This window comes from Cyanistes caeruleus, chromosome 8, assembly GCF_971803275.1.
Source record: "Cyanistes caeruleus chromosome 8, bCyaCae1.hap1.1, whole genome shotgun sequence".
NCBI classification, from domain to species: Eukaryota; Metazoa; Chordata; class Aves; order Passeriformes; family Paridae; genus Cyanistes; species Cyanistes caeruleus.
In genome coordinates, this window is record NC_141708.1 from 24,217,329 (window position 1) to 24,232,613 (window position 15,285).

The 15,285-nt window shown below is 41.0% G+C and overlaps 1 protein-coding gene and 1 long non-coding RNA gene across 37 annotated transcripts in view; one reads left to right on the forward strand and one right to left on the reverse strand.

The window, feature by feature from the left end:
• ZMIZ1 (zinc finger MIZ-type containing 1) overlaps positions 1-15,285 on the forward strand; it is a 341,851-nt gene that overhangs the window by 288,467 nt on the left and 38,099 nt on the right. For 30 of the 36 annotated variants that reach the window (XM_086899623.1, XM_086899610.1, XM_086899616.1 and 27 more), the window contains one exon: positions 1,467-1,611. In XM_086899623.1, coding sequence (XP_086755749.1) covers positions 1,467-1,611 — 145 coding nt within the window. Of the gene's footprint in view, positions 1-1,466; positions 1,612-8,511; positions 9,151-10,066; positions 10,462-15,285 lie in introns of those variants that run through there. The other 6 variants (XM_086899634.1, XM_086899636.1, XM_086899643.1 and 3 more) reach the window with 5 other exon arrangements.
• LOC147651931 (uncharacterized) lies at positions 6,548-8,429 on the reverse strand. Its single transcript, XR_015289789.1, has 2 exons — positions 8,038-8,429; positions 6,548-7,924 (listed from the first exon to the last, which is right to left on the reverse strand). It is a non-coding gene; the product is annotated as an uncharacterized LOC147651931 (long non-coding RNA).

The following is a 15,285-nucleotide window of genomic DNA, read 5'->3' on the forward strand; positions in this document are numbered from 1 at the left end:
TTCTCCCCCAGAAATGTGACTTTACAGTTAGTCTCTTTGGAATTTGTTCTGTGTTAACAGGACATGTGAATGGCTGCTGGGAAAAGAAGGTGGTGTACCCTGAAATGATAGTTAGCTACTGCTTATTATTATGCTATTTGGTGAAAGACAACCATTAGAAAGTTAAGACGTGAAAACAGAAGCCTCAGTTTTAGAGGATTCTGCACTTGTCTCTTTTAAAGGAGCAGGCCTGAAATTACTCTCGAGCTCTTACTACTCTAAACCACCGTGGCAACTTGGGTTTTCAACTTGGGTTTTCAACTTGGGTTTTCAGTAGTCTTCTGGTTCTCACCCACCCGTATAATCTGTTGATTTGTGTTCAGTATGCAACACCTCAGGAAGGCACTTAGTTAAAAATTAAACACAAAGCTTTTTTTTTTGTTCTGAGGGTTTTGTAAAGCATCCTTTAAAGAAGAAAAAAGCCCAAGCACTTCCACTTGAGAAATTGATTTCTTTCCACTGCAGGATTTTTCAATTAGTCTGCACTTTGTTCCAGTGAAACTCCTCACTGTGTCCTCATACCTGGCTGACTTTTTACCAGAGCCACTTCTGATGTTGGAATTAAATAGGCAGATTTGAGGTTAGGGTGGATATTGCTGGAGGCTTCAGAGGGGTGTCTTGGCTGGGTGCACTCAAGGGAGCCAGGTTTCACTTGCAGTCACTTTGAGTGTGGGTGCATAAGGGAGAGGCCACATTTTCAGGAATAATGACCCCCTTTCATGTCTTTAGAAGGAGTTGCAAGCTCTTCTTCCCTCTAAGAAATCTCTGCATCTTCATAGTTCATGAGTGTGATTTTCCTGTAAGCACAGAATTACCCTCATTGACTACAAGATTAGGCACATAATGGAAATACACATTTAGGGGTTGTGCTGGGTCAGATATAGATTTAAGTGCCTAACTTTGTATCCATACATCATTCTCCTGTTTATCTATTCAAGACTGGTAGCTCATAGCAGTTTTGGAAATTAATTCATGCACATGGGTTTCTCTGCAATTAATCTTTTAAAAAAACCATCTGAACAGAAAAGATACCCCTTTTCTTTGCTCCCCTTCGTAAATGATGTCTTCTCTATGTTTTTATGTTTCTGTTTGTGTGAAATGGATTATTCTGCTTCTTACTTGTAACAGCTATCCCATGTCCTTTTGCTTCATCCATTCTTCATTTCTGCTGCTCAGAGAAGTTCTCTTGTGCCTGCTGGGCCATGCAGAATATTTGTAACTTGGGTAAAAATGTTCTGATGATAGTGTAGGGCAATTAAAAAGATTCAGTTCAGTAGGGTAGTAGCGTGAGTGGTGGTTCATGGACGAGCTTTGCACTCCTGGTGTTTGTCAGTTTGGCTCGACTCCCGTTGCTGTGGCTTGCACCTGCACTGGGCTGTGCTGGTTCCCCAGATGTGTGCTCACTGTCATTTCTTCTGTTTGCACAGCACTGCTTTCATCGTGGTGTGAGGAGCTGGGACGGCTCTTGCTGCTTCGCCACCAGAAAAGCCGGCAGAACGATCCTCCCGGGAAGCTCCCCATGCAACCCCCCATGAACTCTATGAGCTCCATGAAACCCACCCTCTCTCACAGGTGAGTCTGGGCCCAGCCCACAGCACTGCAGTCTGGACAGCGTGTTGTGTGACAGATCTGTTACTGGAAATCTTTGTTACCACTGATGGGGGAGCGACACTGTTCCATGCACTGCTCAGCACTAGGGCCAGCTGGGTATCTGTAATTACAGCAAGCACTAAATAAACTCAGATTTTCTCCTTGCTATTGCCCCGTGCATAGTGAAGTGACACTTCCGTCTTCAAATCTGTGCTCAGATCAAGTGGGCTTGCTTTCAAGCTTCAAGTTATGCCCTAGAGATAAACTTGTACATCATGTCTCTCATCAGACACTTGCCTGATGTTTATTTAAATACAACTGGCTTTTCTTGGCGTTGAAAAGATTTCACTGATGTTCCTTGTTTTAACCATCATTGGAATGAAATTGTACTGTGGGTGCAGCCACAGATCAGAGGATGTCCCGTACAGTCTTGTATCAGGTGAGGATCACACAGCATTTGTGTTAAAGAAAACATGAACAAATGATGGTGATTTGATAACCAAATTATGTAGAGGAGCACTGTTTGTATTTCTTGTCTGCACAACCTAGGTCAAAGCAAAAGCTGGAGATAAGTGTAGACAGGATTGAGTATTCATTCCATGCTTTATGGTTCTGAGAATTTTTTTCCAAGGCTTTCTTTACCTGAGCATCACAGTAAAGAAATGACAAATAGTATAAATTCGTTATAATGCAGAGTTTTTTTTGTTACTAAAGGACTGTGAGAGTGTAATGAGTCTAAATTCCTTGTACCTAATTTCCATGATAGCCTAGCTAACTTGAACTTTTGTGTTAGAATGGAGCTTAGGGATATCTTTGTACCAGTGCATTTACATATGCATATTTGTCAGAAAACAACTTTTGGGGCTTGGATTGGACATTTTTTCATTATTTTTGTTACATTTAAGGGAAAACCATGCAATCACTATGCTTTTTATTTTAGCACTTGAGAATAAATAAAGTCCTTTTTTTGAAGTATAATTAGTATATCATCACTGCTTTTCAGAGTACCTGGATTTCCTCTTTTTTAGTTGTTTATGACATGACTGATTGTAAACACACTTAACAAAAAAACACACAGAAAACTTAATGTTTTAAAATAATTTTACACCTGGGAGAAGTTTTTCAGAAGACAAAGTGGAATTAGTGGCCAGTCTGCAGAGAATGTGCTGCAGTGTATGTGCTCTCTTAGGTGTAGTTTTGTAGTTTTTAGATGCCTGATTCTCATTAGACCTTTTAGCCTCTGTTCCTCTGGAGTCTATAAAGTAAGACTGTCTCACAGGGGCTGTGTGCTACATTACTAGATAATAGATAAGATAAGCACAACTCACTTATTTTGTGGCAATTTTCCACTGAAACTGTCACATGTCAAAAAATAAATACTTTCCTCTACTAAACCTAAATACCAACATTTCTGGCAGTACTGGGTCACCCAACATTCTGCCTGTAGTAGAGCATCCTGCCCAGTATTAGGCAGATCCTGCATATTTCTCCCAAGTATTGCCTTTGAAATGCTCTACTGGAGAAGACACTGGGAGTAATTTCTAAATTACTGCTCTTTACCTATGAGATGCCCCTCTAGAAACAGAATTTCTGTGGCATAAATTCTTATGTACAATAGCTGCAGCAGCTGCTTTGGGATTTGGAATACTGGCATCGTTGCTTTGGTGTATGCTGTTGTCTGTAATTTAACCATAGCTGCTCAAAATCTCTCAGGTGGTACATTAGAATGAGACATCCTGTGGCTCTCCAACTTCTTTTTCCACCTGAAACTGTTTATTTTCATGCATGTTTTGTAATCAGTCTATAAGACAGTAGTGAAATATGGGGTGAAGAATTGAGTTTTCTATTTGTTTTAATTAAACAAAAGATGAAAAGCCATTGAGTGCAGTATTAACTACAATAAGTGATGAAGCTGTTGATGAAGCACCATTTGTATTTGCATTAGATTACATTTGGGTCAAAAGCTTAGTATTAAAGTTCACAGTATCTTATCTCTAATCCACAAGACTTTTCTGTTAATTCAAGGAAAGGAAAAAAAAAGTATGCTTTGTATTTCCTGAAACAATTGATGTAGCCAGCTACTTCAAGTTTTGTAAATGAACTCGATACTAAACTAGAACAACCAAGAGCATATTCAAGAACTTCAGTTAACAAAAGCAATGTAGATATATGTGAGCTGATTATCATTAGACACACAATTAAATCCTTCCCTGTCATCAGGCCATCTTGAGTACTCCACACAGGGCTTTTTCTGCTGTTCCTTTTACTAGCAACAAAATTACCCAGAACTCTAGTCAGGGACTAGAATCCTGGTCTAGCTGGCACTACAGAAACACAGCTGTTTAGTCTCAAAGTTGAAACAGGACTCAGCTGTTTAAAATAAATTGTGACTCAATAATGTATCACAAGAATCTAAATCTAAGGATTCATATTTAATGAACTATGGGCACTTACACTAGAAGTAGTTCAGGTCTGGCCTGTTTTTAAGGACAATCTTTGATTTTTAAAAGTTAATTGAGCTATGAGAGAAAACTGAAGTAGACTGATCAAGGAGGGCTTTCATAGTGTTACTGTTGGTTAAATGCACTTACAGAGAGCAGAATGTAAGCCATATGAGAATGTGCACACATGTAACAAATGCTTTCAGAGTAGGGGCTGTGTTGTGCTAATTTCTTTCTAAGTTTAGTTTTTCATTAACAGAATGATCAAGTGTGGCATATAGAAAAAAATCAGCTAAATACCTGCTGTCTAATGTAGGGCAGTTGGTTGGATTGCAAACTCCTGTGTTTTGTGAACAGAATGAGCACTGTGTTGTCAAAAAGAACTTCCAAATCTTAGGGTGTTTTTAAGTCTTTTCAGTCTACTAGTCAGCTCAAACTTGAATGTGAGGGTTTTTTATTTATTTTTGCCTTAGACCTTTTTATTGATTCATATGAGTAAACTTTAATCCTGTATTAAGGACCAGTGTAGGACCTATCCACCTCCTTAATCCTGTATAACGTCTAATTACAGTCCTACTTAATGGATTTATGGGAAACTTAAGGAGAGCTGTTAGTCTTCAGGCTCGTCCTTCTGCACAGGAGTGAAATGTCTAGCTTGCAGGGCATAATGTAATTATTTGTGTTGTAGTTTTCCAATCTGACAAACTATCTGTAATAACAGATACTACTCAAGGTGGCTGATTTTTGAATTAATTTAAGGTGTTTGGCAAATGCTGTTGTGCAAGTACAAATTATTGTCATTTTACACCTTCCAATGCTTTGATGAAGTTCCTGCTTAACACTTTATTGTATTAAGTGGTGGACCTGTACACATGTATCAAATTGAATCTTCATTGAAATGGGTACAGTTCAAATCAATCCCAGGAGGAATTGCCATAGTTCATTTTCACGTCAGTCTGACTCAGGCAAACTCTGGGGGGGCTTCTCATTTCTTGCACAGCTTGTAATAGCACTTACTTGTCAACAAAACCACCTAGAAATAGACAGCTGTTTAGTGTGTTGTCATGAGCATCTGTAGGGTTCTTACTGTCTTCACTCTCACTCCAAATTTTGGTCTTTTGTATTAATTGCCAGGTGCTCATAATTAGTGACAGAAAGGTGGTAATGCCTCTATAGGGCAGTTGTGATTGATGAGAAATACAAAGATAATGCTATTTTTATCACAAGTTACTTAATGCCAAAGGTTTAGAGTAAATTAAACAGTAGATGAAATGAAGCATTAATTCAATCTTACAGTATTTGTGTTATTTGTTACCATTAATGTTTTATGTTCAGGCAATCATAAATACCTTTTAGTGGTTAGACTTGCTTTAAAAGAGTGTTTTTAATGCTTCTTTTGTCCTTTTTTTCTTCCAATTTAAACTTGACTAAGAGCTGAACTTTCAAACAGTCATAGGAGCTCCTGGAAAAGAATGGTAATTCTGTCTAAATGTTTACTGGGTGGTGAGGACTGGCTCTTTCATTGTTGACAATCAGGAGTGAACTGGTTATAACGTACTAGTACAAACAGTTCTGAAAGGGTACAGTCCAGAAGTTCTGTAAAAGCTGCTGCCTTTTCAGTTTTGCATCATAGGCTGTTTTGGCCAACAGTGATAGTCACTTTAAAAATGTCTGGATGAGGTGAGGTGCAGCATGCTTTTATGAAAAGAAGAACATTGTGCATGTTTTATACATCAGTCTGAAGCAGGGGATTGCTCCATTATGTCATGGCTCTGACATGCAGGGACAATATTTGCAAAAGAATTCATAACTCTTGAGGTAAAAGATAAAATTGTTTCAAAGCCTTTTCATCTTTCTGGTTGTGGAGTTGTGAAATAAATATAATTAGGGACTGAACAGATGGTAAATCCTAATATAAAAGAATATACCCAGTAAAGAAACCTGTATTACTTCTGATTCTGCAAGAGTAGCTTCGCTGTTTTTTCTGGTTTCCTTTCTGTCAAGAAATGTTAAAATTTACTATCAGGAGAGAGTAAGGGAAGAGCTCAGAATCAAGAAGTGTTTCTGCAGAAGTGCCACTTCTTAAAGAAGAAGAAAAAATGGAAAATTTATTCAGAACAGTTTGCTTATACACTAAGCATTGCAAAGACAAACTAATTACTAATTGCTCCAGAGTGTTGTCCCCAAGAGTTGTTTGTCCATCTTGTCCTCTGAGTGAAACTACCAATACTAGTTTTATCACATACACTTACAGGAAGGAGGTGGAAGAAAACCTTGAGCCTGTAGAAGCTAAAAGCAAATGATGAGTACCTTCTCCTTGAAAACTGATGAGTGTAACCATTAGCTGTTAATAATTAAATATGAAATATTTTCATGTGAAAAATCTGCATTTCATTTTAGATAAGTTTGCCATCAGTTCTTGTGGTGACAGGAAACAATAATGGGCAACTTGTTTTCAAATATATGTTCTTTACATGTTTGGTAAAAGGTATAGGATAAGGAGGATTTTTTTTCTTGTGTGCACAGCACCTTGCACAGATGTGAAAACAGGTCTTCTATGTTGATTGATGAGTCAAAGTGAGTGCTGTTGTAATAAGACTAATATATAGCCAGGACTACAATAATTTTGTAGGGTGTTTTTTTCTGATAAGTATGTTTAAGTAGCTATATACTATATTTTTCCTGTAGAGATTGTAGTCTACAGTTTTAGTTTGTGATTTTTTTTTTTTTAATTTAAAGTATTGGCTGATATTTTTATAAGTAAACACTAGGAAAATATTATTTAAGGTATGTCTGCTGACTGAGGCAAAGTCTGAGCTTCTCAGGCTTTGTACTATCTGTGTTAGTTCTTAAAATATGGCAACAGCTTTGAATAGACAGGTATCATTTTCGTGTTTGGGCCATATTGAAGAGCTAATACCAGAGAATGCCTGGTCGATTGTGATTTGTGTTTAGCGATTATCACAGGGGCATCATGGCTCTTTGCATGAGGTCTGCTCTGAAAAGCAAGTGATATATGCTGAGTCTACATGATTTTTCCTCTTTGAGAACATTGGGAAGGTACCTTCTGTCACTTCTCAATGAAACCAACTTGTTTCTGGTGGTAATGGGGTTAAAAATCATTTAACTGTTGGCAGCACCCCTGGTTTTTAACCATTTTGACTGTCAGCATGTGGTGACACTGAAAGCTGTACTTTGCCTAGCCCTTTGTTGCAAAACTCATTAAAATCATTGGGATTCTTTTAACTGGGTTGAACACCTTTGGATAGGGAGCATCAGAACCAAGCCAGTGCCCTTGGACCAGCGCAGCATCAGGTCCCCCCGTGGGGTTTAGCAGTCCTTTCCAGGCACAGAAGGGCTGGTTCAGCACAGGGTGAGCTGAGTGTGAGTAGCTGTTCTCTGGGTACCCACGCTGTGAGCATCGCGCTCCAGCCTGCCTGCCAGGAGGTGACATGGCTTCTGAGCAGGGAGGGAGCTTACAGTCTGGCACGTAAAAATTACTGACATAAATCCCGGCAAATACCTGCTCTTTTTAAACGATTTTTGGATCTTTTTGGATAATTTGGCAACGGGATCACAGATGCATATTTTGTCTAAGACTTGATATTTTTCTTTGTGCCTTTTCTTTAACGTGTATCTGTTATTCGTTCACTTACATGAAAATGTCACCCTCCACAGGATTTCTCTGTAAATAGATTACAAAAGGAGTGAATTCCCGGTGCTCAATTTTGTCAATTGTTGTATTCCTGCTACTCCCATACGCCTGGATTCTCAAGTCTCTCAGAATCGCAGTGAGAAGAAAAGGAAATAGTCATTACTATTTGCAGTGGTGGAGGGCTTTTCTAATGGTTTCCCTAAAAAAAAAAAAAAACCAAAAAGGGTTAGCAATTCGAGCTAAGACACTCCTGGCTGGTTTTCGCTAGAAATGACAACAAAGCCTGCTCGACAGACAGAGCGCATCAGCAACCTGGGCAGATGGGTCGGTGACATTAATTAGACACCGGCAGTGCCTTTAGCAGGATTCGGTGGTTTCTTCCCATGAAAGGGCTGTTCCGGGGATGAGGAGCAGCGCACCAGCCGGGGCACCGTCTTGAATGTCCTCGTCTCCACCAAGCTGGGAATGCGGGGAAGGTACCACAGCCTGTTCGTGCTCTCAGCTCCCACTTAACGCGTCAGGGGAGATGCGATGTGACGCTTTGTTTGCCCGTGTCCCTGTGTCACCAACAGCATTTCCAAACTCCGCTGACAGCCAGGCAGAGCGCGGGGACGGCTCGGGGAGACGCTTCTCAGACCTGCCCCTCCGCCGTCCCTCCCCGGCCGGGTCACTTACCCGGGCTGCCCTGCCCTGCCCTGCCCTGCCCTGCCCTGCCCGGCCCTGCCCGGCCCTGCCCGGCCCTGCCCTGCCCGGCCCTGCCCTGCCCTGCCCTGCCCGGCCCGGCCCGGCCGCTCGGTCCCGCCCGCCCCCGGCCCTCAGGGGCTCGGCAGGGCTGTCCCTGCTCCCCCGGCAGGGCTGTCCCTGCTCCCCCGGCAGGGCTGTCCCTGCTCCCCGGGCACCCCCGAGCCCCCAGCCCGGCTCGCTTCCCGTAAGTTGCGGCGGTGCTGTGCTGCCCCCTCCTCCCTCTCTCCCTCCCTTCCCGCCGTGCCTCTCGAAGAAAGCGGTTTTTTTTTCTGTTGTCGGGGAGCGTAAATCAGCTTCATCTAAAATCTCGGAAGTGCAAGTCCATCACATCTTCCTCCGAGCCGCCTGCTACACCTTGCGTGAGTCAGACTGCAGAGCTCCCGGTGCCCTTCTCGCTGTGCGGGGCTGCTCGTGTTTCCCCCTGTCTCAGAGGCAAAAGCAGAAGTGGAATCTGCTCACGCTCTCAGCGGTTCCTTCCCCGCTTGTTGTAGCAGTCGCTGACCTCCAGGCACTATGAATAAACAGCAAAGCTGGGAACAAAAGGAGTCTTCTGGCTGCCATTATCTCACATTAACATAGCAGACGCGCTGCGGTGTGAACAATGCGAGTCTCATTCGCCGATAATCAGCGAGTACCCAGGCATTTGGATTACCAAGGCAACAGGCAATGGTAGAATACTGGGTGGGTGTGTTTTTTATTGTAAAGGAGCAGTCGGATATGGAAACCCAGGTATATTGATAAAGCAGAGCAGAAGGAATGCCTGGTGGCAGGGGGGGACTGAGGGCTCGGGGTTGCATTCCGACACACGTGAGATAAATAAGACATGGATGAAGCAGGTCTGTGCTGTGAGATGCAATAAAGATTAAACTGCATTTGTCAAGCTGAAAACGATCATAAGATAATTTCAGCATTTTGAAAAAGGTAACAGGTGGCATGTTAATAGCAGGGCTGTTACCGGTGGATTTTGTGACTGTAATCTGGGCTGTAGTAATGCATTGCATGGTCTACTTGTGTGACAATAGAACTGGGTGTGATGGTTTAATCTTTTTTCCTTTTATCAGATGGATGCTGTAGTTCCCATGTCAGACAATGTAACCCCTTCTGCTTCTTAGAGGCAGGAGTGGGTCTCAGTAGCATTTCTGTTTCTTACCTGCGTAGCTGTGATCATTTATTCCACACGAACAGAAATAAGTTGCATTATCTCTGTATCTTTGCGTGTGCACACACATGTGCGTGGACATATATGAAATCTGTAGCGAAGCAGGACTGTGTGTGCATGCAGGGGAGGTGCGGGTTTTTGCAGGTTCAAAAACTTATGAATTAATCTAATTATTTGGCCTAATGCATTTTTCTAATTCCAGGAGTTAAAATCAGATGCAGAGCAGCATGAGACTTGCAGGCATGGCTCTAAGTGATGACACTGAGTGTAGAGTAAGGCGCCAGGAAGCACAGCCGCGAGCGTGTCACACACAGCCTGATCTGTAGCAACCCAATGTGAAATGGAAGGCAGCATTCCCGCCTTGTGCAGTCATAAATCATGCAGGCCTCACAGGCCTTGTCACAAATATAAAGAAAAAGTTAGGGGCTTTCCATTTCCAGAGGTACTTTGTATCACCTGCTGAATTGTCAGCTCGATTTTGCTCTCTCAGTCTCCATGCAAACGCCTGTATTGTGCATATGTGTGTGGCTGCATGAATGGTTATTATAAATGTGTGTGTGGATATTTAAAAGAGCAGAGGCAGGGCATGATAGCCACCTGCTAGCAGCAGGTGCCATCCAAACCATTGAGCTGATAAATGGCTTGTTGCCTTCACCTTTTGACTGCTTCACCTGTATCTGCTCACCTAGAAGGGGTTCAGAGTGCTCTGTGTTCTCATGTGGTTTGCCAGAAAACAACCTCCTTCTTTTTACAGCGAATTACAAAATTTCTAACTGCTTTCAGTCTTCCTTTTCATGGTACAGGCAACATCCAGTACTGAAACAACATCTGAGGTAATTCTTTCTTGGTAGGCAAGGACTAGGTGTGGATCTGCTGTGCATTTAGAGTTGGGAGAATCAAAACTTTCCAAAGGGTTAGAGAAGGTGTTCGTCTAGTTGGAAAGAGTGGAGGGAGTCAACAGGCTTGAGAAATCATGGGATATACTTTGGAACTGTGAATTTTCTCTGTAAAATCTGGATGTTGTAGTCGTGTCTTTAAGAATAGAGGGAAATAAAATCTTGTAGAATTCTTCCAAATTGGCTTTTTTTCATTCTAACATTACATAGAAACACCCTGGGATTTGGATAGGATTGTGTTTTAGGTGTTTGCTTAGTGAAATGCAGAATGGTGCCTTAAATTATGCCAATACAATTTAAACATCTTCAAATAATAATGCAAAATAGAGGAACGTATTTGAGGAAGGTGTGAATCACATAGATGGTATCAATCAAAAGCTAATTCTTGCTAGGCATCCAAAGTCATTTATTAATATACAAACTGACTACACCACCCTCTTGCTTTCCTCATCTTGAATGTAAAAAGTTTAGGGTACCTGCACACAACATCAGCTCTTAGTTTGGTTCTGCACATCATGTGTGATGTACAGAGGTACTTTCTCTTTGTTTCCTTCACAATATGTCATCGTATATTCTTGCTGACTGTAAGTGGTCTTCATGTTCTTTCCACGTTGGTGTCTCCTGGCTCTGCCATGTTCCTCTGTGTGAACAACAAATTGTATAGAGGGGTTTACAGAGCCCATGGAAAACACAAAAGGTCAGGGGATAGCTTGGTTAAATTTTGTGGTTTGTTTTTTTTAATTGTAATGTGTTTATAGTAACTGTCACCTAGATTATAAACTAATGTTAGGTGTTGAAGTTGAAACATGTTGTCAATCACTGTAGGTGTATGAAGATGGTGCATGTGTCTCAGGTGGGGAGGTGCTGGTTCTGTTTCTTCGAAAAAGAATCTCAATGAAAAATGACAAGTCAGTTATCTCCTTCTAAATGTCTAGTGGTTTTCACAAAGAAAATAAAAGCAGATCTCCAAAATGGTTTTGATTGGCAGTAAGCAAAAACAAATTTTGTCTTTCAGTTGTTATGGTGGGGTTTCCTAGAATTAATACTCAAGGCTGGGGACATTTTCAGTGGAACTTTGACCAAAAGGAAAGAAAAAAATCCATTTGATCCGTAAATTTTGAATAGCTTGTCAGGGATTGATAGCTTATGGAGTCATTAGGTTTGCATGGTGCAGTGCAAATACTGAATTTGAACTGCCTTTTTAATATGAAATACTAAAATGCTCCAGAAAGGACTTAAGCTGCTTTTTTTCCCCATTCTTTTTCCCAGTTTCTGGTGTTAGGTTCACAGTGGTCAAGAAGGCTTTCAAACTGAATCCATATTAATAAATGTTAATTACGTGCATATAAATATGATGTGTATATAAATATTATGTGTACAAATACGAGTGGTGTTCTTTTAAGAAATCCAAGTAAAACAAAAACTAAACCTGAATGAAAGAAGCTGAACTGCCTAACTTGTGAGACAGCCCAGAGATGAAACTCATATCTTGGTGCTTCAGTTATCTGAGGCGTTCTTGCCTGTTCAGACTGTGGGATTTGTGCTGTTTCTCCACTGCAAATGCATCAGGTTGTAGTGGGGAAAGAAAAGAGCAAGGAACCTTGTTTGGAAATTGTTATGGTTTCGTTTGTATTAAAGTAGTGTCACCTAGAGGCTCCAACCAAGAATACAGGCAAGGGGTGCTGAGCACCCCGAGCACACATCTGCCTGGAGGCAGAGCAAGGTGCAGACACAGAGAGGTGCCATCAGTCAGAACCAGATCAACAGCCCCAGTTTTGGGTTGTATTTTGCCTGCTCTGATTTTTGGCCATGTGTTATTGCAAAGACATGTTTTCCCCGTGTCATTCTCTGACACCTTACACCTTGTCGTGAGATGCTCTCTTCTCAAGGTGTCCATGGGTGACAAAAGAAGATGTGGGAGAAATGACAGTCAGTGTTCCAGTGGCAATTGCCTACTCATCTTGGTGTCAACTGAGAAAGTTAGCACAGGGTTGGTAGATTTAATGGTTTGTGTGAATTCATATGTAATATGTGTGTCATATTACATATATTATATATTACATACCCTTCAGAGATATTAAAGACCCCCTGCAAAACTGCAAAGCTGGCTTGAGGGTAAGCAGCAGAAGGTAGCCATTGAAGGCCCAGTTATGGGAAACTTGATTGTCAGTGGCTGGACTGAAAAGGCTTTTTTTGGAAAGTCAGCATCTGGTGCAGTAATTGGTAGATTTACAGTGTTTAAAACAGAGGTAGATGCTTTATGAAGGTAGCATTTTAGACACCTGGCTGGCCCTCTCAACAAGTGATGTGGAAAATCACCAGGAATGTGTAATTCTGTTTTCACCCTCCTCCACAATATGTAAAGTGCCAATGCTCTAGGGATGCATGCTTCACTAAACCATCTGAGTCTTTCCTTCCTCCAGGAATGAAGACATGTAAACAGAGTGTCAGATACATATACAATTGCTTTAGTGACAACATAAACATTGCAGAAAATAATGCCACAAATCATGTATAAACTACAGTAATTCACTTGTATTAATTTATTCTACAAAGGTCACTTGTTATTAAGCAATTTTTATTAGAATTAACTATCAGTCTCTGTCTCACATGAAGTCTGTAACTTTTCCTAGAGACTGGGTATCTGTCTAGTACTGGGATTAAGAGAAGCTTTTTAGACCTAACTACCACCAATGTACCTCTTCAACATGAGTGTTGTATTACTGGTAGGTTCAGTACATTTGCCAGTAGCTAAGAAATCCCTCCTCATTGCTTGATTGCAGTTTTGCTGCATCACAGTAGAAAAATTACTTTGAGAAGTAATTTCCCTCCGTCTCTTGGTCTTTGCTCTGTGTCTTCCTCTGCTGTTTGGCCTCTAATGCTGACCAGTAGCATGTATAGGTTCATTAGCGCTATTGTAAATTTAGTCAATACTCTTTTAGTGGGCTCCAGCTGAGCCCAAACTGACTCACTGCCCTCCAGGGTGCAGTGAGAGACTTAATTACCCTTGTACAGTTCAACAGAAACAATGTCATGGGCAGCATTTCGCTTTGGCTGAAGAGGTTGAAGCTTCTTTCTTTATTGGCTGCCATTTTCAAGTTTAAAGAAAAGGATTTCAGGATAATTCACAGCTCTGTATAATAACAGGGGAAAACCACTGCTCTTTGCAAATGAGAATTGGATTGGTCACATTTCATTACGGTACTTACATGGATTTTCCTTTGATGGTGGGAATATTCCTTTGGGTAGTTTTAAGGACAGAAATGGAAGCTGAAAGAGTGAAGTGGAGGGACAAGCAATCCTCTAATTGAGTGGCACAAGTTTCAGCATCTCCTACTACTTGAAACCAAGGAAGCCTTCATGTGATGGAGAAAGGGTGGATATTGTATCCAGTATGGCAAAAGTAGTACTCAGACATGCATGTAATTGGTAATTGGTGATGGGCCAGAGTAAATGCTGGGGAATGCAAACCATGAGATTGCCTTGCATTTCTCATGGGGTCATTTTCTCATGGTAACTAAGGTGAGACTTGAGGGATGAGGTTTAGGACAGTAAGTGGATATTAGGCTATTTAAGTTCATATTCTGTGAGGCACATCTATCACTATTTCGGTGTTGCCATAATTTCTGTTATTAATAATGTTTGAGATTTAACAATAGGTCCTGGGTTGTATAATGTGGTTCAATGTGCACAATGAATATTTCTAAACAAATCTGTACCTGGTCTCTTTTTCTGGCTTTTTTGTGTGGTGCTGGAGGCTTTATTATTTGTGAACAATATGGTTTCTTGAGGTGTCACCCATTTTAATTTCAATACAGTAAAAATTGAGTGATTTACTCAGTATTTATAATTAGGATGAAGTGATCATACAGTCTTTGAGAACCCAGTGTAGCCTTCCACTGAACAAATTATCTGACTCTACCACTGAAAACTATGGAAGAATGATATATGAAATCCCTTCTGCATCCTGTAAAGGAGAGAAATGGGTAAGAGAAACATGCTTAGGAGGCAAAGAAAGTGAAGTAATAATTATAACTTCTTAACAGCAGGCTGAAGCATTGCTTGCTCAAAGTTGGAGTGTGTTTACAAACTGTACGGCATATTTGCATTAGAAGAATCTTTAGTGACATTGTGGTTTGATTCCTGCCTGTCATTACCCTTCTTATTTACTCATACACTTGCAAAATATTTACCTTGCTTCTCAGGTTTTATTACCTGTCCACAGCACATCAGTGGGGAATAGAGAGGAATGTCTGCAGTGAGTCCTTTCACTGCTTATGTCATGGAGAGAGCTTCTTTGTAGTCACTGAAGTACATGAACACTCATATGTGCCATAAATATCCAAACAAATCACAGAGCAGACATCATCAGAAACAGTCAGAGAAGGAAGTAAAGTAGGAGGCATCATTCAGAGCAGGATAAAAGAGGAAATCTTAATAGCAGTCACAAATTCTGGGTTAGTCATCATTTGTCTCCATGCTGGTGGAGGGACTTGCATTGCGTCACTTGCAAATATTAGTCACTGAAGCCGTTGTCTGAGCCTCTGAGTGAGAGGGGCAAGATTCTATGAGAAAATATTTTAAAGAAACATGGGCTAGCAGGACTTAGTGATTTCAAGGTGTTCAGTATGTCCATATTCACACACTGGTTTATATGGATGCTGTCAATGTAAACATGGTGTGTCAGGCTTCTTACAGAGACCTAGCATTTTCCATTAGTTTTCTCTAATTTTTTAGGGGAAATTATTCTTTTCTCCTATT